General features: G+C 26.0%; 2 protein-coding genes across 12 annotated transcripts; one reads left to right on the top strand and one right to left on the bottom strand.

Annotated features, from left to right (window-relative positions):
- Window positions 1-5,831: 5,831 nt before the first annotated feature.
- Window positions 5,832-8,613, top strand: LOC123262711. 4 transcript variants are annotated; one of them, XM_044725067.1, is made up of 5 exons: window positions 5,851-6,110; window positions 6,297-6,368; window positions 6,900-7,030; window positions 7,124-7,314; window positions 7,936-8,613. In XM_044725067.1, exons 1-4 carry the CDS (start codon window positions 5,957-5,959, stop codon window positions 7,292-7,294), a joined length of 528 nt encoding a protein of 175 aa, XP_044581002.1. In that variant the 5' UTR covers window positions 5,851-5,956; the 3' UTR covers window positions 7,295-7,314; window positions 7,936-8,613. The 4 variants fall into 4 exon arrangements, with proteins under 4 accessions (XP_044581004.1, XP_044581002.1, XP_044581001.1 ...); XM_044725069.1 differs by lacking the exon at window positions 7,936-8,613 and having other exon boundaries at window positions 5,832-6,110; window positions 6,900-7,047; window positions 7,124-7,216; XM_044725066.1 differs by lacking the exon at window positions 7,936-8,613 and having other exon boundaries at window positions 5,852-6,110; window positions 7,124-7,629.
- Window positions 8,614-9,995: 1,382 nt separating this feature from the next.
- On the bottom strand, window positions 9,996-18,712 carry LOC123262710 (ras-specific guanine nucleotide-releasing factor RalGPS2-like). 8 transcript variants are annotated; one of them, XM_044725061.1, is made up of 13 exons: window positions 17,942-18,387; window positions 17,594-17,718; window positions 17,227-17,472; window positions 14,205-14,377; window positions 13,633-14,037; window positions 13,346-13,541; window positions 12,919-13,091; window positions 12,635-12,835; window positions 12,358-12,432; window positions 11,446-11,628; window positions 11,149-11,334; window positions 10,253-10,374; window positions 9,996-10,187 (listed from the first exon to the last, which is right to left on the bottom strand). In XM_044725061.1, the coding sequence occupies exons 3-13, from the start codon at window positions 17,299-17,301 to the stop codon at window positions 10,060-10,062; spliced, it is 1,917 nt and encodes a 638-aa protein (XP_044580996.1). In that variant the 5' UTR covers window positions 17,302-17,472; window positions 17,594-17,718; window positions 17,942-18,387; the 3' UTR covers window positions 9,996-10,059. The 8 variants fall into 8 exon arrangements, with proteins under 8 accessions (XP_044580996.1, XP_044580995.1, XP_044580997.1 ...); XM_044725060.1 differs by having other exon boundaries at window positions 17,629-17,718; XM_044725062.1 differs by having other exon boundaries at window positions 17,629-17,718; window positions 18,133-18,387.
- Window positions 18,713-27,194: the final 8,482 nt, after the last annotated feature.

The following is a 27,194-nucleotide window of genomic DNA, read 5'->3' as shown; positions in this document are numbered from 1 at the left end:
TCTATAGCTACACGCAAGAATGTGTGTGCGTGTGTGTGTGTGTGTGTGTGTGTGTGTGTGTGTGTGTGTGTGTGTGTGTGTGTGTGTGTGTGTGTGTGTGTGTGTGTGTGTGTGTGTGTGTGTGTGTGTGTGTGTGTATAATATAATATAATATTAGGAGAATTAGAAAAGTGGCATTGACGAGTTATGAATGTTATGTTGAAGTTGGACATGAAATTCGATCGTAACTCGATTAATTCGCCTTGAAAGCGAAGCAAAGGGGGTCGAAGATGAGTCGGTCGTGGGAGGGAATGAGAATTGTGGAGGGTGGCCCATAGAACTAGACCAACAAGCTACCTCGTCGGCTGGCTGTCGGTGTCGTAGTCCTGGCAACCGTCCGCAAACAATCAAGTCGTGCTTCTACACACACTTACACATATGTATGTCGAGTGATATATCATGCAATGTAGTTATATATTACTAGAATTATATCAATCTAAATCCAAAACAAAAATTATAATACATCGCTACTCTACTACTTTTATAGTTCTAATGTATTAACTTAATTTTATGTTGGCCTAAAAAATTTGTTTATTTCTCATTAAAAAAAATCTATACTTAAAAAATATTTCATTTTTATGTCTTTTAATTTTTTTTCTGAAAATTTATTTTTGTGTATTTTTAAAATTTGGACAGTTAGAAATTTTTCGCTTTTGCATTTAAAATTTTTATGTTGATCATATTACTTTTAGGTGTTGACTTAACGTTTTTGTAAGTTAATTTTATACATTTGTATGAAATAAGTTCGTGTTAAATATTTAACATGTAAATTTCTTATACTGAAAAAATATTAACTTGATTCAAGAGAAAAATTTTTAAACCAAGAAAATCATCATTTTGAAAAGTTTCGCCGTCTTGGAAATGAATAAAATTTACTTTAAATAAGACAAATTTCTCAAAGAACTTTTCTGCTTGGTCCAAAATAATAAAACTTTTCAAAACGGTGTTCTTAGTTCAAAAATTTTTCTCTTGAGCTACCTTATTATTTTTTTTTTTAATGTGCACAAACTTTTTTTTACGCAAAAACGGAAAAATTTTTACCGTTTAAGAAAAATGAATGAAAATCGAGGTATTACTCTTTTTTTTTCATTGAAGTAAAAATATATTTTTTTTTAATAAAAATAAACTCAAGTAAAATATAATGAAATAAAAAAAATATATGTATAAAATCCCAACAGAGTCTGAAAATCTGGTTCTTGTTCTTCTACCTTTGTTATTTTTTCTTCATCTTTTGACGGTGAATAACAATTGGAGTTTCTGTTCCTATACTTCCTTTATATATAGATATACATTGAAGAAACTAGTGGAAATGAGTAAAAAAAAAAAAAAAAAACAAAAAAAAACAGAGTTGGAGAATTAGAGTCCGAAGTCAAACTGATTTCCCCATGGGTCACTTGAATTCGCGCATTCAGGGAAAAAAAAGCTGGCGGACCTGTGAAACTACAATATGTATTAGTGTGGATATCGAATAAAATTCAATTACAATCGGTCAATCAATGGTTTTTCGCGTATTGACAAAAAAAATAATAGCCTCGGGTAATATAAACAATCTGCATTCAAGATAATTAATTCCAATTAAAAATTTTTTAATTTAAAATCATGAAATAAAATAATTGAACTAATGGCATAATTGATGAATACTGTTATTTGTTTATTATATTTATGTTTATATTTATATAATATAAGGTCTAGAAGAAATATGGACTGCATTAACTCAGGAGTGCAAAGTAAAAGTAATAGTAACTTGTAATTGTTTTATTTTATTTAAGATAAAATAAGAAAAAGCTTTACGAGTGAATTTTATCTGCCTCGTCTTTTCTATCTCTTATACAGTTTTAATCGTAAATAATTAATTGTAACATAGTTACCGGTGTTTTTATAACTGTTTTATCGTCGAATGTTGGCGTCGTTCTGTATAATTTAGCCGGCGTTTTTTAAAGTTAAATCCCAAGGCACCGAGGTGCGAATAGACTAAGAGAATCCGATTCCGAGTTTCGGTAGATAGAAGGAAACGGAGAAAAGGTGCCATTGCCCAGGCACGGCCTCTGTGAATTCTTAAAAAATTAATAACAAACCCAGCTGTCGTCGGATTTATGTATTTACTTATTTATCAATTACACCAGCATTTATTCTTTGATACTATTTCTTTAAATTTTACGTTTTGAATTTTACTAATTTATTATTCTATTCATTTATTTACTTTTTTCTTTTTAATCAATATTTTACTATAAATTAATTATTTATTAAAATTGTTATATAACGTCCAATTGTTTTTTTTTAATATTAAGTAATTTTAATTTTGTGAAACTGACGAAAAAAATTTATATGAAATGGCATAAAAAGTAATACGAAGAATTTTTATTTTGTTTAAGTAGAAAAATGTTTTTTTATGCGTTTAAGTAATTTAATATTGAATGTAACGATGCATAAGTCGAGAATTTCTACTTCTTCCACCAATTCCACTATTACTTATTCAAAATCTCATCTCTGTGAAACAGCTAAACGTACAATTCTCCCAAGATTGTACAAATTTTCTCAAAATTATTTATTTTTATATGTTTAATAATTTTTTTTTTCTTTATTTCTGAGAAAATATCTTTCTACAACGTCTTGCCGTAATTAAATCTTCTACTTTATACCAGAAAATTATATTTTTTTATTATTCTACTTTATTCATTTAGTTTTTATTACTTATTAATTTGATTTTTCTCAACTATTAAAAAAGTAAAAAGAAAGTTGATTTTTATCAATGAATTATAAAAAATAACTTAATTACTATAAATGAATCTTTATTTTTATATTTAGTAACTTAGAGAATTTAGAAAAAAATTGAATAAACATCAATGAACGATGTTAAAATCAGTACAATATTGAAATTCAGATGGGTGATAATAATAAATACTACTTGGAGACTTTTAGATACTTCAATAATCAGAAATAGCGTTATATGAACAGTATTTTATAAAATATATAAAAAATTTTATTTTATTTTATTTTTTAAAAAATTCAGTGTCATTGTTCATTATTGGAGAAATTTCTGAAAGAAATTGACTGATTCCAGCTGAATGTTTTAGAGATTATCATAAAATTTGAGTCACATATAATACGTATAAATATACTTAAATATTCATTAAAATGTCTTCAATTTTTATAAATAGCAGATTTTTGAGAATTTTTAGCAGAAATTCCAAGAAATATATTTTGTAAGTTATCAATAGAAGCATAATAAATTTTATGATAAAATTTCTATAAATTGGGTGTGCTTAAAAGTTTTACAAATTAATACTTTATTATTGATATTATTTAATTAAATAAATTTGAATATATCATCAATGTTTTTCATTTAAATTACTAATAAATGACTTTTCGATATCTTTAATCACGACATACATAGTTTGGATACTTTTGAAATAAATTTAAAAAATAATAATTAATATTCCTATGACAGAATCAACTACTAATAATTTAGTGGAAAATTTAACAGAGCAAACTTATAAAATCAATAAACTATTCAAAACTGCTTCAAAAACTTGACATAAAAAATTGACTATCGCTAAAAATATATAAAGTCGTCAAAAGGTAAAAATTTCAATCAAGACCTTTTTGATTATACTAAATTTAACTAGACATAAAAATCTCTTTTGAAATAAAAGTATGCCTGTCACAAAATTTTCCTTATTCTCATAAATTTATGAATTATTAATTTTTATAATAATAAAAATTGCTTTATTTTTATCATATTTTTACTTTGTTAAAAATCGATGTCATAAAAAATAAATATATAACCCGTCTTGTTACTTTTTGTAGCTTTCAATAAAAAAATCTAAGAAATACATTTTCTTCATTTTTTTTGGTGATAATTTATTTGTAGCATTGTCGTTATAAAAAGAATGAAAAAAATGGTGTAAATAATAGAATAAGTCTGGTAAAATAACGTTTATACTCCCACTCATATATACATCTTTTGGTCACTATATATATGTATGATACGGAGTACATACATAAGAGTACCTTTACTCTCTTTGCCTTTACCCTTGCTGATGCTAAAGAGAAATACAGGATGAGTTTAGTGTCTCGAGTCTGGAGATAGATATATCTAGAGTAGCATATTGTCTATGGCTGCACTATCCCACGAATTCGTTAATTATTCGAAATGTAAGGGTGTAAGGTGGGTTTCTCCTATATATATAGACAACTATATACACATAGTTATATAACATAGACACTAGTAAAATCATAATAATAATAATGGTTTGGTAGACACGAATGTGAATGACCAGTATGGAAAAAACAAGTGCATTTAAAATTTATTGGAAAGTTATACTTCATGTGAACTTCATATTTAATCGAGTATAAAGCATTTCGCTATTGAAGTTAACTGCTAAATTAGACAAATGATTTTTTATAATAATTTAATAATACTTAGCTTGTTATTAAGTTACAAATCATAGTCGGGTCTGTGATTTTTAAATTTAATTATATCTAAACTGAGAATTTGTTTTCGGACGATCAATTTTTAGGTAATTTTCTTTGAAATTTTAATTTTAATCTATCATTTTTTAAGTTTTGATAATGAAAAATTTAAATGATGTGAAAAAAAGCTTCCATAAAAATTTTATAACAACGTAAGGAAAGGTGACCTAAAGCGGGTAAATTAATCTTGAAAACTCATAAATTTTAACTTTTAACTATACGTACATATTTGGTACTATTCGATAAAAGAGTTATCGAACTTCACAATGAAACCATGAAACCATGTTATTTTGTAACAAATAATTATTTATTACCGAAAAATAAAGATCCGTCGAAAACCCGCTTTGCCTCGACCCCTTAATCTAAAGCAGGTAAGCACTATAAACAAAACAAATCTTATTTAAAACTAATGTTGAGACCTTAGCGCTGTATCTATAAAAAAAAAAAAATAACTCTTGAGTTATACTGACTCAAATAATAATCCTTAGACTCATTTGACCAGTCTTTAGCAAATGAGTAAGTATTATTAAGCAAAATACAATTAAATTCATAAATGTATACCAGAAAGAAAGTATGAAACCGCATCAGAACAGAAAGGATCTTTTAGTTGAAGAATTATTAACTGGGGAATAAAAAATTAAGTCGGTACCAAAATAATATGATACTACTAACAATATGAAGAACGTCCCAACAATTTTGGTAGACAGATTGATACTAGCGTTTAATTAGACAATGTACGAGGACATACCCACTTCAAGCGAAGTTCATGCTCTGGGTTACCGATCCCTATGCCTTAAGAGAATCAACAAATTTAAAAAAAAAATATAAATATTGTTATCAAATTTTGAATTCAATCGGCAAAATAATTAGATGCTGTTCAATAATTTCATTCAAATAAAAATCCACAAGAATATCAAATTAAGCAATGAAACTCTCGCAACAGCAAAATTGAATAAAAATTCAATTTTTTTAGTTAAACTGAAGACAAAAAATTTCTTAATTTTTGAAAATTTTCAATTTTCTCTGCAGAGAGTAAAAAACTTAAAAATTATCTTTTATAAAATATTAAATTTTTTTTTACTTATTGATAACAAAAAAATATAAAAACTATAAAAAATGAATGATAATTTTTAATACAGAAAATGTATCTATGTAATACAATTTTCTTATCTTTATTTACAGCATTTTGCTTGATATATTTATTGTTATTTATCATTATTTATGACCCCTTAAGATATCGAGGGATTTAACGAATTATAATTTATAAATACATAACTTTAAATTAATAATAATGTGCGTATAATCGTTTGATTTGTACAAAACATTTCATTTTCATTCTCATAATTGAGAAATATGCATACAAACATTATTATGAAAAATATTTTTAAATTTCGAGTGCAAATATAATTTAAAATCAATTTTTTTAAGTATTAATTCTTGAAATATGAAATATAACTCGGATTTGCTATTGCTATTTTTTGTGATACTATCAAGGATTAAGATTTTAGTAATCGTACCGATATATATTTGTATGATATCGTTATTTCTTCAGAAACTTGTCAGTTCATCGAGATCAGTGATTAACCTTACGAATAGAAGTAAGTTTTTGAATAAAATTGTTTGTTTGTTGTTGCTTCGGTATAACGAGAAATAAATATATAATATTATTGTCTTAAAATATCTAAATATATATGTATATATTTGAATATTGGCTTTTAGGAATAAAGAATCTTATAAAAAATAAAAAATGAATATTTGTTATTTAATATTCACAACTTTAATAGTTGGATGTTATGGCTTTACTGAAGCAGAAACTCCTCCTGGACAACATTTATTTCTGTCTTTACCAAAAGAAGGTATTAAAATATTAAAATATTTTTTTATAGATATAATAATCAGGGTCTTTGAATAAATTCAAATTTTTATTTTTATTCTGTTATTTGTAAAATTTTTAAATTTGCAGTAAAATACAAATTTAAAAAAAATTATTCAATTACACTAAGAAAAAAAAATACTTTTACTAAATTAACAATTTCTTGATTCAAGAAATTCGATGACGATCAAATATTTTATTATTATTAATTATTAATTTCTGAAGATAAGAGCATTAATATTTATCTTTGGATAATAAATAAACAAGAGAATAGCTTTATTTAAATTAAGTAAAAATTATTTCAATCAATTTAACAAGTTCTTGAGCTAAGAATATATATTCTTGAAAATTTTCAAGAACATGAATTCTTGTATCAAGAAAATTTTCTTAATAAAAGTATTTTTTTTTCTCAGTGTACTTTAAATTCAAATTTCTAATTTTTCAAAATAATTTTCATAAAATTATCCTAATCGTTATTTTTTACATCAATTTTACTAAACTTTATTTCAAATAGAGCGAGAAGATTTTTTAGCTTATTGCCTCGGAAATGTCATTTTTGAAAATACAACATCGCCATTTACACGAGACAATAAATTCACCCCTGAGGATTTGGGAATAGACAAAAGTTTAATACAAAAATTCCAAGTAAGTGAATTTATAAGGTAATTAAGAAAAATGAAAAAATTTTTTTCGCCTAGTTTAACATAAATAATTACTTCAAATAATCATAAATTTCAGAATTTAACGGTACCAGAAAACTTTACGAACAATCTTTACACCTTCGTTAAATCCCAGTACAATATGGACCAACATAGTTTACGGAGTTTAATTCTTCAGCGCATGGTTTGCTTATCAAATGGCACTTGCGTGGATATGTCTGATGTCGGCAGTATGTGTTGCCCATTTTAAACTGAAAAAAACTCTAAAAGGTATGATATATTAATAAATAAAAGAGCTCAGTTTAATATCGGAAAAAAATTTTAATTTTTGCAACATAAAAATCTACACAACACGATATGAAATGGTCTATAGTAATTGTTAATAAATAATAAGTAATACAATTAATAATTCTTTCAAATGTATTTTATATTCTATTGTCTATTGTCTACATTTTTTTTGTTTTTACCTAAATTGTTTTCATTTTTATTATTAATTTTTTTTCGTCATACACGACAATAGCCACATTCTGTACTCCAATGACGGAATGGTTAATAAAAAAATAAATTAATTTGCAATATTTATAATTTTTGTTTTGTATATCGATTACTCTTATACCTGCGTTACATATTTATCAGAATCTAATTTTGTTAGTACGCAATAGACTAATTAATTATTTTGGACTTTTTATCTTTTGTTTTTTTTTTTTTATGCTGATAATTGTCAATGATCATTAATTGATTGAATAATATGATCATTTATTCTTATAATTTTTTAACCAACATGAAAAAAATGGTAATATTGATACAATTAGAAACATAAAATTTTTTTTTAAATAAAAAACGAATTTAACAATAATTTTCTCCCTTTTGCTTGTACAAAATTTACAACAGGTATGATATCACAACCAGAAAAAATACAATCTGTCAATTCGGATTCTACCAGATTTTACACACTTATGTAATACAATAATAAAATTAAAAAAAATAATCTAAGTTGTACACCTAAATATTTAAATAACTATTTAACGGACAAAATAGAGCAACATAGATATATTTTTTGGCATCGTTACTAAAACAATAAACTAAATTATAGCACGTACACAAAAATAAAAATAGAAATCAACATATAATTACAATAATAATATAAAATATAACTTTAAATTAATGTCAGGTTATTGTTTATGATTATAATAATCAGTAATTAAATTTAATAATGTCTTGTTTTAACTATTAGTTTTTTGTTAATTAATTCACATCATTCAGTAGAAAAAAAAATTCATACCATTTCATATAATTGACGTTAGTTTAATCAGCCTCAGATCATTCAAAACCTTCTTTTCTTTTTTTCTTTATAAATATCGTGGCCTAATCGTAATTATTAATCGAAAATAAAAAAAATAATGATGATATGTTTTGGTTTATACAATGAAGCAAATGACTTAAATATACCTAATAATAATTGATTTTAAATTATTGATGTATATATTAATAATTATTGCTAGAAATAAGCCAATACAAAAGTTTTCAAAGAATAATTACACATTGTTTCAGGCAAGATCTTATCAAATTTTTGAAAAAAACTTTAGTGGTATAAATATAAAATTTTTTTGGTTCAAATTGTGGTACTGAAACATTAGGTTTGATAATAGCAATGAATAATTTTAAAATAACCAAATTAATAATGATTCGAGAGTAGGATATTTATCGAGAATTAAGATAATATTTTTTTTCTATTATATTACGATTATATTTAATGATATGCCGATTCAAAAAGGCAAGCTAACAGCAACGATGAATATTTTCAGATTTTATTTGTATATCCATTTTTTTTTTTTAATTATTTAGACTAATTATTATTTTCAGTTTAGAGATATTGCCAAACAATACTGTCACAACGTTTCTAGAATAACGCTGTATTAAAAAATTACAACTTAATCCTTTGGTATTTAAACAGTTGAATAATATTAGTCATTACAATTTATTATTGTAAATAAATTGTAATTTATCTTTACAAACATACTTCATTCTTTTCTCCCGTATTACTGTGAATTTTACAACTAATGATTCAATCGAAAGACATTCTTTTTAAATTTATATGTAAACTTAGTCTCAAAAATTTATTTTGTCGATAGTTTTATAAACTGTTGTACAGTCACTTGTTATTTATATAATTGACAGTCTTAGATACGCAAATATAAGCTACACAATTAATGATTAATCGGCTCAATAAATTAATTTATTGACTTTTATAAGTTTAAAAATGACAAACGACAATACATTGAGTAATTAATATTAATTCAAATGAAGTAATCGTTTATTAATTATTCATTAAAACTAATAATAGTTTATTAATCATTAATTCATTAATAATTTCTATTGTAATTGAGCATGTGATTAAACGTAAATAAAAAAAAAGTTTTTAATTTAGAGAGCATCATTAATTGAGCCGATTTATTACATCTGAAATTTATAAAAGAAAAATTATTGCTCTATTAATTATTTATTACTAAAAAAGCATAATTTTATATAATCTACTAATTATGTAATATTTAATCAAATGAAATGATAAATTCTCAGCTTTTAACTATTAAAATTATTTGACATTAAGTGAGAGAAAAGTGAAAAAGTACATAAACAATAAATTAATTTTTTATCTCTCTAAATTTGGCAGTGTTATCTATACATTTATGATGTCAATTAAATAATATAAACTAAATAAATTAAATACGAGAGAATTCAAAAGCAACTATATAATAACATACGTAATAATTTAGGCTTCTGCAAAGCTATTAGCACACACAGTGATACATATAGCATTGCTTTCAATGTTTGTAATAAGCAAATTGGTTGTTTTTTTCGTTATTAATTTCCGTTTCGGCGTACGCATTGGCAATAATATTATATTAAATACAAAGCGTCAAGTATATTATTATTTGTATGAGCTGTATGTGTAAATTAGGTTATTTTAACACAAAAAAAAAAAAAAAAAAAAAAAAGAAAAAGAAAAAACAAGATTTACTCAAAAGACATGAGATTTGCAGGAACTGGTTTCTTATCAATCATTCCTCGAACAATTGCGCGAAGTTCTTTCACCCACTGCTCTGCGTATTCACTTGATCCAGCACGAAATTTATAAACATTGCCTGTAAAAAATAATTTATTTAATTAGTTTAGTGAAAAATTTTTTAAAATATATAATGATAATCACCTTTATTGGGATCAGTCAATAAAAAAGTGTCTCGATGAAATATACTATCACCATACTCAACAATCCATCCTAATATTGATACCATTTTGTATGGTTCACGTTTGAAATCGGATCTATCGCATCTGCAAAAAAAATATCATTTCTCTATTAGTATTTATTTTATAAATTATAATTCAATAAACAGGAGTCAATGTACTGGCTCCAAGTAATCATTCAAATGAAAGCAGTCACGCAGCTGTCGTGACTTTAAAATCGATAATTGACTTGCACTGTCTACGAATGGAATAAAATAATTTATGTATTATATTTGTATTATTTCCATAGTATTAAATTTAAAATATAAATCAAAGCTAACATATTTTTTGTTGTACTTAATAATCAGTGAGATATAAAATTTTATAAATTTGAATTTTTTATCAATGGATTTGAATATATGATGCCTTTTTTTTCGGACGAAAGGATTACTCCAATACAAATATTCTGCTTGATATAAAAAAAAAAAAAAAAAAAAAAAAAAAAAAAAAAAGGTGTTTACTTCTGCTTTACTTTGAAAATTTAATTCGTAAAAGCTTTAATTCAAAAAGAAGATTAAGCTTTTTCAATTTTTGTTTCATAGAATCTGTACCAACTCACGTAGAATAATAAATTTTTATGATTTTTTATAGGTGTAAAAAATTGTATCCTTTCAAATAAAACAAAAAAAAAATTAACGAGTCAAGTTTTAGTAATTTTTTTTTCTAGACTAATCCGATCATCCGGAGCTTAACGAAAAAAATATAATGCTAACGCAAAAGTTGTATCGATGGTTTTTATTTTTAATAATATAATATTCACTGATAAAAAATAGAACAAAGCAAAATATAATACTCTTAAAAATTTTTAAAATAACTATTTACCCTTTGAAACATTTTGGTGAAAAATAAACGATCGAAGTTGTCCATAGTTGTATCCAGTATCTTTGCCAAGTTGAAACCGCTGGTTTTTTGCCATCTCTTAGAATAACTTTACGTCTTAATGATCCTTGCATCGAACAACGTGGCTCCATTACACCATCAATTTCACAAGGTAGAATAGGAAGGGTACTGGACAAAAAAAAATACAAAATGATATTATCAAACAAAAAACATTAAAAACTTAAATTGATTCACTGTGAAATATCAATACTTTGATAAGAAACCTATCAATAAAATTACCTAACACGAGAAAGTAAACTGCAGTCGTCATTGAGTGAATCAACCGGAGTCTCTGGTGAATTTTCATCCAAATCAATAGTTGGTGATACCAAATGAGGCTCTTCTAGCACTGAATCATCTAGAAGATGACGAACAGTCACTTGACTTGTTTCCACAGGTGGTACGTTTGATTTACCAAATATACTGAAAATACAAATATGTACATTTAAATAATATTTATATATTAAATATTATTATTAATGAATACAATCAAATGATTACTGTAAATGATATTGTCATGCATTATGATGACAAGCATTCTGATTGTTTTGATTCCCCATCGATAATGGACGCACAAGACAATACTTTCGCTATCAAATATTTCAATTATTTTTAACAGGCACTATTAAATAATAATAATGATAGTAATAATAATAATAATAATAATAATCAATGTATTTGTCTAATAAAATTATATATAATATATGTTTGATATTACTGTAAAAAACAAAAAATAATATAAACCATGCTAAATAAAATAATAATTTTTTTTAATGGTCATAAATGAAAATATTGTCAGTTTTCATCTGTGAAAAATGTTTACCTATAAAATAATAAATAAAAATGAATATAAATGATAAAATTAATCACTGATGATACACAAACTGTGTAATAAATAGTAATTAAAAATGAATCGCATGCAGAGTCTAAATAATCCACGATGCCTTGATCCAAGGTGCCATAGACATAATTGTAATATTTTTATCATAAAGCCAATCACTAATAATTATAACATTAATAAAAATAGTAATAATAATAATAATAATAATAATAATAATAATAATAATAATAACGAAAATATAAATTTGTCAGTAAAATAATTTATTAATGTCATTGAATCCCTAAAACTCATGATCCTGGTACGGGACTCACCCAGAAGTTCCAAAGCTAGTTCCATATCGACCTCCTTGCTTATGAAAGTTGCGTGGAAGGCTCGTGCTACGAAATCTGACAGAGCCATAATAAACAATCACAGGATTTTTTTTTTTTTTTTTAATTGAAATATTTATATTCAACTACCTAATTTTCTGTTTATTATTTTTAATCGAAATAGATTTTTATCACCTTTTAATTCGGTTTTTTTCTCTTTTAATTAGGTATATTAATTAAATTTAATTTGCATTTTGTATTTACAAATAACTGTACTTACTTTGTTCCTAAGCTGCGACATTTGCGATGACCAGGAACGAATTTGTTGGCAGCAGAAGCCGCGTGTAATCTTAAAGAACCCGCGCAACCACGTGCGGGAGACAATGAAAGGGCGGCTACACCTGTTACAACATCACCTACAGACTCTTTACTGCTGCTTGACGAGGCAACTGGTGAGTTAGGCTCGAGTTTTATTGACAGTCTAAAAATAGAATAAATATTAGATATAGTGTGTAAAAAATTATTGAGTGTTTGATTGATGAATGTTCACGAATAACTTCTTACTTAAAATGATCGTCTTCTAAAAATTTTTGAAGTTCTTCGATATAACGAACATTGTTTAAATATCTTTGTACATCAGGTAATGGAATTATTCCAGAGTATTCGCTTGCTTGGAATACTGTCACTCTTGTTAGCACAGTATTCATTTTTATAGCTCGTTGATGATTTTCATTATTCTGTAATCAATTAAATTAAATTAAATACCTTAATTTCTTTCAAATATTATCATTAAATCTAAGAAGATTAAAATGTCATTTTTTATTTATAGAAAAGAAGTTTTACGTAAAATAAAATTAACAATAATTTAAAAATTCAATTCTTTCTAAATCATATGTTTATATAAATAATTGCCGATACAAAAAAATATAACACCTTTATCTACTTAAATCTTGAATTAGTTTTAAATTATATTACAATGATATTGACGTACTTTAGACGGTGGATGAGCCATATCAATATAAACAAGATCAGTAAGAAATAAACCAAGGTAAGGAATGCATGGTAATTTAAGAGTAACCATGTGTTCACGTAAATTAGTCCAATTATTTTTATCACTAAATACTTCAGCGAGTTTATCAAATGTACATTTGTCTTTTTTAGAAAGACATGCCCATGTTTTATTGAGCCTGAAATAAAAAAAAAATAAATAATAAATAAATTAATTAATTTAAGTCAAGTACAAATAAGAATAAGAATAACAATGAGCATTTTCCTTACCTATATATTGGAGCACTTTGGAGGCCGGATATAATGGCAAATAATGAATGCATATTATTCAAGTCGTATAATTTCTTAGCGACCCGAATAAAATGCGCAATCATTTCCGAACGCTGTTTAGGCGTCGAAAAATTAAGAATTTCCTGGACTGTCCAAAAGCTGACATGGTTAAATCGTCGCGTGAATGCAACGACATTTGGAGCTACCAGAAGTTTATTTTTTTTGTTCCATGAACAGCTCGACAGCTCTTCAGGCCTTATTGCTTTGAAGACACTCAGATCTAGAAGTGTTAACTGGTTCGCGAGGTCTTCTGGTGAAATTCCAGTAGCCACCAGTGGCTCGGATCCATGTAGCGTTGTGTTGGATCGTCCTGGTAATGAATTTGACTTACTTCCCAATGAGTTTCTGTTAATTTAAATATTGTGTTATTACGAAATCAAAAATTGTCGACAGAGAAAGTTAAGTATACGTTTAGTTATTGTTGACATAGATAATAGTATAAGTGAGACTAGTCAATAATTAATTTTAATTATTATTAATTGATGATGAAAATAGTTTGACTATTGACCAACCCATAATTATCATAGGAATGTAGAGTTGGCGGTGTCAGCTCTGAGTATTTCCGGTATGCTCGATATTTTTCTTTGTGCTCTTTGCGGTCCTTGTAAATTTTATCGCCTTGGTTCATGTCACCGGGTAACAAGTTACCACTGGAGGAGTTAGTATCATTGGCAAAATATTTATCCTGATAATTCAAAACAAAATAAAACTCACTAACCTCTAAGTTACACAAGCTGTTAATTACAAGTTATTGCTTATTTTGAAATAAAATAAATTTTTCATTGTTAATTATTCCAGAGTTGCTACTAGACATTTTATTAAATTATCAATTCATTTATTTTATTCATTTTCAACTTTTTGTTTCTAAATTCGTTAAAAGTTTCTTGATTTTTAATGACAATAATTAAACATCAGATTATTATTATTATTAATAATAATTAAACGTGTGAAGCTTATGATAATATTGTTGTAGATAACAAAACAAATTTATTGAAATTATTCATGGAGTTTATGAAACTTTGATTCAATTTAGCAAACTTTTTTGCCCTCCGGGCGGAAAGTGACAACTTTCGTCCCGCTGCGCTAAACTAAGTTGCCGCTTTCCGCCTTCGTCGGACAAAAAAATAGTATACACACCTAGGGAAGTAAAGTAAGAAATGTCTCAGATCACATGTTTGTTGACCTCGGCTTCGCCTCGGCCAACAATTACATGTGATCTGAGACATTTCTTACTTTACTTCCCTAGGTGTGTAATATACTATTTCTTTATACCTCGGTCGAAAGTACGCATCTTTTGTACCTATTTCGAGGCAGAAAGTTAAAGATTCGTGCATTGATTAAGCTACACATTCGCCTTCTATAACAGCGGGAGCAAATGCTTTCGCTACCGCGGCTGACATTAGTCATTTGTTACTAACTATGTTTTGTTTACGCTGATCATTTACGATTGATGGTACAATACAACTTGGTTATATCTCTTTCTTTCTTCTACTTACATGAAATATTTCGTATATAGATAGAGATATAGATAAAAATATAACTGTCGTAAGAGTGAGTAGATCATCCGATGTAACTTATAACCAGGTTGTACTGTACTGAGATTCAGTTTGACAGTGACGTGTGTAAAATGGATCAACTTTATTTAATTAATGAATTATTTAGAAAAATGTACGCAGTAACAACAATTTAATTTGATTATGTCGGGGGCTGGCATCAATTTTTTTTCGATACAGTACATGAAATATTTTACGTACTTTCGACCGGCTATAAAGAATAGTATACACTACACGGGCAGAAGTTTGAGAGCTCTGAACTGCGCGCCGTGATGCCCTCGGCTACGCCACGGGCATCATGGCACGTAGTGCAGAAATCTCAAACTTTCTGCCCTAATAGTGTAATATACTATTCAACAAAATTAATAAAATTTTTGCAATCGCTGATTTTTTTATCAAAATTCATAGGATTGTTTTATTTGAATTTTACAACACTTTCTGATAATTGTTTTTGACTAAATAATAAATTTATCATAAAGATAAACTTTAAATAAGAAAAACAAAAGGTAATTATGAAACTCGATGAACAATTATGATTTTGACAGTGATTTTTATGTATGTCTAATAATAAAATTAAACAAAATTACTGTACGGGTGAGTAAATTAGAAACTGTCAAAAAGTTTTGCAATTTTACTTTGCCTGAGACATTAACTATCCGGTGGAAATAACTTTTTTATAGATACGTTTGACATTTGCTTTATTGAACCGACAATAAATGACAATTTAAAAAAGATAAAATAAATGAATTTTATTCTAAAGATACATTTACTAGTAATTATTATTTTAATTAAGATGTCGCAAATTATTTTCAAGATTTCTTACTTAATCCTTAAATTGAATAATTACTTTATTAAACTACAAAAATAAAATATATATTGATTGAATCATTCCTTGTACATAACAAAATAATTACATGATTATTACGAGTTTCTATGGAAAATTTTGCCTATTGTTAAATTTTTACAACAGATATATAACTGACAATAAAGTTTTATTTTGTCACTAATAATTCATTTTGTTGTCATAATACAGATAAAAACTTTTTAATTGCATACAGTTATGTTTTTTTTATTATTATATTTTTTTCTTTTGCTTGCTCTGATTATCAACTTTTTAGCCTATTTGTTCCTGTGCATAATTTACACTTTCAAGTTTTATTTTTTATAAAATATCTTCTTTAAATTTTAATCAAATAAAAAAAATTTATCTATGATTTACTATAAATGTTCTCAAGATAAAACTACAGACTTTTGACACAAAAGATACTATGTAAATACCTTAATAATTCAAGAGTAAAATATTATCTACTTCCTGTTTGGTATGAATAAATTACAAAATGAAAAATATTATATATTTTTGAAGTATTATTTTCAATTAAATTATAAATATTTTAGAATTAATCATCAAATGGTTCTAAAGTTCATATATTTAGTGTTTAATGTATAAAATTAAAAGTACAAAAAATATTTTGTCGGCTTGTGAAATGAAACTAAATTTTGATAATATGCAGTGTGTCAAAGTTTAAATATTTTTTTTAAGTTTATTTTTTGAATTTATATAATTTTCGATAAACTGGCTTCTATAGTTGATAAAGTATAGTTACAATTAGATAAATTTATATTTAATACCATTAATAATTCTTAAAAGATATTGTAATTTTTTTTTTTTGTCAGCAATTCAGATTTATTTATTTATTTTTATTTTTGTTATTCAAACAATGGAAAATTTCTTTAAAAAAATGAAAATAATAGAATGGAAAATAAAATAATAGAAAAAACTATATTTAGCATATAGTTGGAATAATAAAATAATCATTTCATTGATTAAGTATCCTTGTAATACTTGTGTTATAAAAAATCAACGTTTCTTAAGTAGCAACCCTGAATAGAATTCAAAGCAAGCAAGATAAAACAAAATAAAATCACAATTAAATAATCAACAATGAAATATAATATATTGAATAAATAATAAAATAATGACCTTTGATCCTTGGTGTGAAGGAAAAAATTCACCAGGCAAATCGTGGGATATCGACGTATAATGCATCTCAACCATGCAACACCGTTTCGTAAAAGTCGCATCACATGTTTCTTTGGTCACTTGTTTTTATTTTTACTTATACTATTATTACTGCAGTAGAATTAGTAGTAGTAGCAGTGGTTGTTGTTGTTGTAGAACAAGTAGCAGTAAATCAACAATCCTTTATTCTCAAAAATTCACAAATACCTGTAACACATTAAACACAAAACAAATTTATAAATAAAACCACTTTCGTATTTACATATAAATATAATTATCAAATTTACATCATATTATATTATATAATTAAAAAAAACATTAGTCATACAATTCTTTGCACTGCTCCAGAAATAAATAACTCACAATCTAAATATCTAACATGTTTAACCTTGAATCTGTTTTTCTCTGTTATTATTGTTATTTCCAATAAGTCTGTTAAGACAATCCCAAACTCTGAAAATATTGAATATTATCTTAAAATTGTATATTTCAAATGATAAAAATACGTCATAAATTAAATTTATAAATAAACTCATAACTTTATATGAAACGCATTAATTGTCAATTAAAGTAACATTGATAACAGACCCACGTCAATTAAATCTAACATACAAAACAACTCACTCATCACTTTTATGAGACAATTATTTTATAAAAATCAATCAACAATTATTACCAAATAAACTCCAAACAAATGTCATAAACACAATCCTATTTCTAGGTTAACACGCATAAAAATCACTTTTATCCAACAAAACACGTTATTCTGAACCGTTAAATAATTACTTATAATAAATTACAAACAATAGAAAAATAAAGCAATATTTAACTTGTAAAAAAACAATAAATTTAAGTCACAATAATTACATATTTCTCCGGTACTAACGCGTCACTCTTCCTTCCTGATATGCGTCTAAGCTCGAAATAAATCTAAACAACCGATTGTATATGTATATATACAACTAATGTATGAATATATACATACATACACACAGCAACAGCGGTGAACAGCGAACGGGTGTTGACTTGTGTTAATATAAACTGACGACATTAAATAAGATATAAAAAAAAAATCCCGCTACTGATTGACGTACGCCGTAGAACGGGTGTGAAACAGTCGCCAATAAAATTTCCACTTCTCTTATTACCTAGTATTAAAACTTAGATTATATTATATTATTATATATAATGTATATTTAATGTTATTATGATTTATGATAAAAGTCGCGAACATTGTCTATTGTGTATTGTGTACTTGAGACTTGCTCTGACTGTTGGTATGTACATTTACGTACATGGATGTCTGATGATAAGCTAAATAATATAATTTTTCGGTCTTGGTCTGTCTTGACTTGATTTTACTCTTGCTGTTTTCTTGTTCTCTTTTGAACTTGTTTTTTGGTAATTATACCATGAAATCTGCCAACTGCATTTTATCTCTGTTTGCAAAACAAAACTCTGATGAAAGAACAAAGATAAAGGTAAAATATATGGATGTATGAGAGAAAAATAAATATAAAGAATGATGAATGATAAATTATTTAAATTAATGCTGCCCTGACTTCTGGATTTGGAACATCTGCGTCAATAATGTATCCATATGTATCAGCTACAAATAAATTAATAAAAAAATGTATAAAATATGAATAAAAAAATTCAGCAAGTTTCTTTATCGGATGAAATGGCGGGCGATACTGTAGATAGAATGGTGGCCGCTTGTACCTGCAGTTAAATAATTGCTTTTCCAAAAGATGTCACTAGTCGCTTAAATTTTAAATTTACATAATTTTTAAAAATAAAAAAAAAAAAGAAAATTCAATTTATGTAAATTGAAAATTCAAATGTTAAATTAAATTTACAATATGTGCATAATAAATTTTTTGTGATAATTTAAAAACCAGTCGATGTTTTATGGAATGTGTTTGTAAGTTTGAATAAAAAATTAACGTGAGCTGAATACAAAAAATTAATATAATTGAAAGTCTCCTTATTCTGAGAAACAATGAATATACCTTCTAATGCAAGAATCATCAAATTGTGAATAAAATGCGATTACCTAAATCACAATAGAAATTTTAATTTAAATACGATTGTTTGTTTTCAAAGTCGGTATTAGGCTTGCATAATAACAAAATATTGAATTGAAGTAATATTTTTTTCACAAGTGTTATGTGAACGTGAACCTCATTATTACCTTGTGTTTATGTAATGTACATACATAAATTAACATTGTTAGCGGGTCATTAATAAAATATAACAAACTAAAGTTTTATCTATATCAATGTATGTATTAGATAATACAAGAGTCAAATATTACTTTAAGTGAGTCATTGTTTCAATTAAAAACATTGCTTATTTATAACAGGATTATTTTGTCACTTTTCTGAAATTGTTAATTTGTTTTTATTTATGACTATTTATTGTTCATAATTATTATACGAGTGTAATTTTTAAATATCATCAGGAGAAATTTTTTGAACTCGCTCTAAATAATCGCAATCCGTAATTGTTTGTAATCTTTTAAAAGTTTAACTTTCTTTATGCACTGATAACAAACAGTTTGTAGGAGAGACCACTGATAAGAAACTTAATTTGATTCTAGAAAAAAAATTTTAAACCAAGAAATTAATCTAGGAAAATTTGATCATCCTGAATCGAGCAGAAAAATTTTAGAATTCAAAAATTGTAATTGGTTCAAGTAAATTTTACTTGATTCTGCTGGATTCAGATGATTTTTTTATCAGTGTAATTTTACAACTATGAAATAAGTATATTATAAAAGATTGATAATTTACAACTTTCCATTAATTGAGATGAAAAAAAAAATTTTTTGTTTTCTTTTTTTAACTCAAATTAATGAATAAAAAAAAAATAAAAAAAAACATACGAAAAATGAATGAAACTTTATAATAACACACAAATAATCATTAGATTTTTTTTACCTACTTTAAGATAAGGCGACAAAGAAAAAAAACTTTTGAATTTTTCCTTTTTCTAACATATCAACGGCTTGACCGATCAAATCATCATATACCGCATTTAAAAGAGTTTAAGTGAATTTAGATTTCTTGAAAAATTAAACCAATTCAGCACGATAGATTTTGAGAAAGTCGATATCATTTAATTCGTTATAGAGATATTGCAGTTCAAAGTATTCAAAATAGTGCTCTACCTACACAGCTCGAAAAGCTTGAATGGTATAACAGCTTTATTTTTAAGCACAAAGAGCTCAAAACCTTGTAATTACACAGAAAAAAAAATTAACTTGAATCAAGTAAATAATTTTTAAAAACTTCATCTTCTTGATTTGAGTAGAAAATTTTTTTTTTGCATGAGTAAAATTTACTTGATTAAAGAATATTTCGTCTTGATTCAAGACAATGAAACTTTTCAAAATTATTTTCTTGGTTCAAGAATTTTTCTCTTGATTCAAGTTGATTTTTTTTTTTTCAGTGTAGAAATTTTGTAAGTGTTTTGAGCTTGTACATAGCGGGAAGTTCCATGAATGGCCCGCAGGGTCAACTGTTTTTCAGATTTCTTTTTTCGTAATAAGATTTGTCAACCATCGAGTTTATGACAAGACGATTTTCCGTAAAAAAAAAAAAAGAATTATTTTTGGGAATTCCTCAAGTCCATAAAAAAAAATTAAATGTAGTGGTATCGCAATGAGCTTTGGGGGACGAAAATAATTAAATTTTCTTATGGGTCGGATTCTTAAATGATTAAGTATAACAATTTGTGTGTAAAATTAAAAGCTTGAAATTCAAAACAATTATTTGATTTAATTTAGTGACCAAAAAACTATTAATTTTATCGAAATAAGTGATTTTAAGAACGTATTCTTACTTGATAAATAGAAAAATATATAATTATTTTCAATTATTATCACTTGGGAATTTTTATCTCATTACTTTTCATTAACTCTACATTTGTCTTCGGGTGTACATCTGACGTAATACCAATGTGGTATTATAGGTCACACATTTTAGCAATCGTTAGTGAACACTAGCAACAATTTTACGCCTCACTTTTTCAAGTTATCGATTCTTAGTTATTTAATTAGTTTGAGTTAGAGTTAGTTACTCATCTCACACCCCGTTGATAATTACTTAGTTATTAACGACAATTAAATGCAGCGGTTAAATAAAAATTTTGATCATTCAACAGAGTAAATTTATTCAATCAATCTGTAAAATAAGAGATAACGACCTGCGTGCATATTTATTTATTTATTTTAAGCTATTTGTAAACATAAATACAATTTTATTAATCTCTGTAATTATAATTAAAGTGTCAAGATTTTAAGTTGTTAAAAAAATTTTTATATAATTAAACATAATCCAAGTCTCGTATTTTTAATTGCGAGATTCTTCAATTAGGTTGCATGACATTTCTTAATGTTTTTTAAGAATTTTTTTTTAATTAAACTTGAAAACGGAAATTATTTAATTAAAAATGAAAAGAAATAATTTAGACACATTTAAAGACAGCTTGAAATTTAAAATAAATAATTTTAATAAAAAACTAACTTTCTTACAAATTATTTTCACTGGATTAATTTTATTTCCGAATTAATCAAAACTTTTCATATTTATAGAAAATTTATTTTTTCCTTTAAAAAATGTCTATTTCCATCACATACTGATCATAAAACTAACTCAATTCAAGGACATTAATTTTAGAGTTTGATCATCTTGGATCAAGAAGAAAAATTTCTAAGTTTAAAAATTTTTCTCTTGAATCAATTAAAATTTTCTATTAGTGCAGGAAGATAAAAACTTACGAGCTATCAATTTTTCCAAACTTCCGGTCACGAAACTATGAGTCACCTTAACTTATGCTTAACATGTAATTTCCGTACAATAAAACCTTAAAATTTCCAAAAACTGATGATGTAAACTATGAAACACTTGACCATAAACTTGAAAAAAATAAATTCAACACTACCTGACTATAATTTTTTATTGATTAATGAATTAGCTCTAAATTAACTTTCTAAAAAATATGAAACTTCACAGAAAAAAAAAAAACAAAGAAAAAAATTACATTATAAATAGTAATAAGTGTCGCTTCAAATTTCAAACTAGAAAAATCGCAGTTCAAAATAACATTTTTAAAATTCAAACTAAATGTTAATTTTCACAGCTTTTAATATAATATTTACATTTTACAATGTAATTCTTTAAAAATTACAATTTGAAACTGTAATTTATTTATTTATTTATATACTTATACGCCAATCGGCTTTATACACATTGGTAATACAAAAATTTTGAGAGAAATTAATATAAAAAAATTATAATAGAAGAAAGAATAAAATTTTGGAAAATCCAAATGAGCATGCCTTAAGCGCTCATGTCATACATAAATTATTTAGATCATAACAAAAATTATTCGTTTTTAATTTGAATTTTCCCGCGAGTAGTATTATCCCCTCTGTAGGTCGAACTAAAGAAAAATTTTAACAGATGATAAAGCAGTTAGTAATTATACCATCATGTATCTATAGTTTCTGCTTGTTTATAGTCATTTCAATTCTGTTTATGAAAAATCCGGAGACACGATAGTGTCTCGCGCCAAGTACACGTCCAATATATGGCGTGAGACAACGTGTCTCTATTCTCTCATCATATGTCAACATAACCTCCTCACATATTTAGCTCTATATTTTTTTATTATTGCTAAGACACTAACACTTGACATCATTGTTAATAAGTTTCTTTTTACCAATTATGCATATATTACAAAAAATTATTGGATCTTAACAATTATTTAATATATCGCCAGTTTGAAAACTTTTGCTTGCGCCTGTTTTCGATTCTACAAAAGATTTTACAAATTTAGGGCGAATTTTCTTATTTCCAAGTTGGCACCACTTAACCCTGTTATTCTACCATCTAAGTAGTTAATATACTAAGTACTGAACTTAGCGCCGATATAAGTAGTTGGTCTTTAGTTTAACATTTCAATATATGACAGTAGGTGGAGCCACAAAATCATTACCGCTATATTTTAGATGTCACATTGGTTAGTCACACGCGTCATTTAAAGTATTGTAGTTATTTTGTTTGTAATTAAATTATTACAAAAATTCATGCATAAAGAATCAGCTGAATTACTTGAGAAGTATATATTTGAAATTTTAAAATATTTATAAAATATTTGATTATGTCACTTAATATACTCTTTACAAAAAAAAGATATATCCCACAAAAAACAGTTTCACTGTAAACCGCCGCGCCAAGTACACGTCCCACTATTGTTACAAACTATAATAATTCAATTTTTACAAAAAACTATTGAATCGAAAAAAAAAAAACGAAGTACAAAAAATTTTTTAGATTAAAAAAACATTAAAGACAGTAAATACTAAGGAAAAAAATTTAGTGTACTTGGTGTGCTATACAATTCACACTACAAGTATCAATTTTAAAAACTGTGGATAATGAAAGTATTCGAATGATGCTCACCAAATACATTCAATTTTTTTCCTTAATATTTACTGTCTTTAATGTTTTTTAATCTAAAAAATTTTTTGTACTTCGTTTTTTTTTTTTTTTTGATTCAATAGTTTTTTGTAAAAATTGAATTATTATAGTTTGTAACAATAGTTGGACGTGTACTTCGCGCGGCGGTTTACAGTGAAACTGTTTTTTGTGGGATAATATATATGGTTGCCGAAATCGCAGAAAAAGTCACCGAACTGACAATCGAAAAAAATTAACTGTATCGAAACGGAATTATTTTGACACGCAATTTTTACAAGGGTTTTGATAAACTTCCTCAGGAATAAAACAAAAAAAAATTAAATCGTGAAAGTGATTTTTGACAAAGTTGTGGTGTTATCAAGCCCATAGCTCCCGTGAATACCACGCTCTTATTCATTTAATTCATCAGAAAAACGAGTTTTTTCTGAGAAATCTTATTTAATCGATAAGAAAATTCTTTTAACGTATTCTGTAGTTACTATTATTTATTTCAATATGCTTTTTATCCATAATTTTTTTCGTTTAAATTATAAAAATCACGTTTTAATCAAAATCACGATTTTTAGGCGAGAGTAGAGCATACCTGCGCGCTTCGCGCTTAAGGCATACAATATACATGAAGAAAAGTATTGCAACATTGTGAATTACAAGATTGCTTTTAATTTAACTAAGAATGTTTTATAGGAACCATCAAAAAAATTGTTGTCTGTGTGATATCTATTAATAAGAACTGATCTTCTGTTTCTTGGACTATTGATGACATAATTTTTATTAGATTTAGTTGTTTTCAGTAGTCGATTATGCCTCAGGTTAAGATTCTTTTCGATGAACTCGAAGCTGTCTAGTAAATCCGGAGCTTTCATTACATTAGTAATGTATCAAGTTTTTTTATATAAAGCGCTACGTTACATTATAACATATGTAATGTAATTTTTGCCTTTTTCTTTTCTCCGTGCTTTATGTGATTTTTAAGTACGTTTATTATTTTTAAGTAAGTTTATTACAACCAAAAATGTAAGCCATAACTGATATCGATTCGTACAAAAGATTGCGTGTTTCTAAGTATTACACTTTAGTATAAAAAATTTTTGCGGATAATTTGAATGAAATTAGTTTCTCGGAATAATTAAAAAGTAAACTCTTAGAAGTTATTATTGTATACGATAAGAGTGATAAAAAATTTTGCAGACAGAAAGCAATTTTCAGTTCGTTGACTCAGTTGGGTGTTTTGATAAATATCAACTACTGGAATTATTTAGGCCTGATCCAAACCGTATCTGCGTATACTATATAGATACAATAGAAAATTGAAAAAAGTTATTTGCATGGGTAAATAATGTACATAAATTTTGAGTGAAGAATAAAATAAGCTAAGCTGGGATTCTTATCCGCGATCGGCCTTTAGTCTTGTGTTGCTTGGAAACAATTTTAACAGAGTGGAGACAATGTGTGTTCGAATGAAATAGAAGTAAAGTGAAGAGTAAGAGGAGGGCTGTTACGTTCCTGTGTTACTCAGCCGAGTACTTTATTCAGGAAACAATTTGTCATTTGACTACTATACCATATACCATACATACACCGTTATATTACATAGATCCTCGCTCTTATTTTAACTGACAACCCGATATACGAGTTATACATGGATGTTTGAACAGAAAAAAAAATATATATATGGACTGTATGGATAGATGGATCGAGTTTTAGGTGTGTCAAGTGTTTTATCGCTGGATATTATCGCTCGGAGGAAAATAATTAAATAATATTTATTGTAAGCCAAATTTAAGTTTGCTAGAAGTGAAAAGTTTGTACTCTTCCTAGAAATAAATGATAGTGAAGAGAATAAAGGAAGAGTTTAAGTAAAAAGACGATAAAGAAGATAAAGAATATGAAGATTAAGAAGCTAGAATAAGAGCATTAAGATAAACACGTGAGCATACGTGGGTGAACTCGCGTAAAATAAAACTATTGCGTGGGTAATATACGAACAAGCAGAAAAGGAAGCTTGAGGATATTATGCGCCTTGACCTCACTCATAATTCAACTATCCTATCAGTCTTTCCTTAATTCTAAAATGTTGATAATGCTGTAAGTATTACCTAATTTTTTTTTTTTTTTTTTTTTTATTGAAATTGAAATAATAAGATAATTAGGTCATTATCGTAAAAAACTGTATTAATATTTCTTCAGTAAAATTTGTTTATTTTCTTTTCATATTATGCAAATGCTGATTTGGTTTATATTTTGTTTTGAATATCAGAATATTGAAGTTTTTTTAATTTTTTCAGCATCAGAATTTTTAAATTTATAAAAGTCATATAATCAACTTTTCGATTTAAAAATCAAGGAAAAGCACATAGTTATGTACTATTTATGATTAATCGAAAATATAAATCACTTAGCCAATGATGAATCGTAATTTATAATAAATTTTAATGTGCAAGACATTAAAATACATTTGTAGATAATAAATGTCTTATATTAAACGAGTTTTTAGTGTTGAGCAGCGATTCTTTAACATTCGACCTTCCGACTCTATAGTTCCCCGGGCTAACGAATGGGATGCATTTAAGGGTCAATTTGTTCATTATCCCATTGTCACGTTATTTATCATCACGAACACCATCTCTGTACAGCATTAGCTCCCCGAGAAATGTCTCGAGGGCTAGAATACCTTTTACTCGAGACACTTTTATAGTCTAGGCATATTCAATTTCAATTGTTTCATTCATTTATTTACTGTACAACATTACATATGTAAATTATGTACGTAGAGTAAGTTCTCATTTGATTTTTTTGCGTAATTGCAATCAATCTCATTTTATGCTGCTCTATAATTAATTTTGTAAATACACGTCATTCAATTAATTACTAGTAAAAAAGTCAATTATTTTCATGAAATTAATTTTCATCAAAATAAATTGTTCAATAGAAAAATTTACTGTCAGATATTTTAAAAACAAAAAGATATAATTATTATTATTAATTTTTAAAAATTGGATTAAAATGATTAGAAAATAAAAATTTATTAAGAAAATTTGTCTTGTAATTTTTGAGCTTACTACTTACATGTTACATGCCGTAAGATGGACGGCGGAGTTTATAAGAAAGTCCTTCTTTACAAGCATGGAATGTGTGTTTTCCATACATGCTTGTAAATTTACGATTCTAGTAAAAAATTTTCTGTTATTTATAATTATAAAAATAATAATTATAATAAAAATTATTATTACAATAATAATAATAATAATAATAATAATAATAATAATAATAATAATTTCAGAAAAAAAAAAAAAATTACTCAGAATAAAAATAATTTTCATAAAAAATTTCCTCAACAAAATAAAATTTGTTACATGCCGTAAGATGGACGGCGGAGTTTATAAGAAAGTCCTTCTTTACAAGCATGGAATGTGTATTTTCCATACATGCTTGTAAATTTAC

This window comes from Cotesia glomerata, linkage group LG4 (genome assembly GCF_020080835.1).
Source record: "Cotesia glomerata isolate CgM1 linkage group LG4, MPM_Cglom_v2.3, whole genome shotgun sequence".
Lineage (NCBI taxonomy): Eukaryota > Metazoa > Arthropoda > Insecta > Hymenoptera > Braconidae > Cotesia > Cotesia glomerata.
This window is presented reverse-complemented; position numbering and strand designations above follow the sequence as displayed.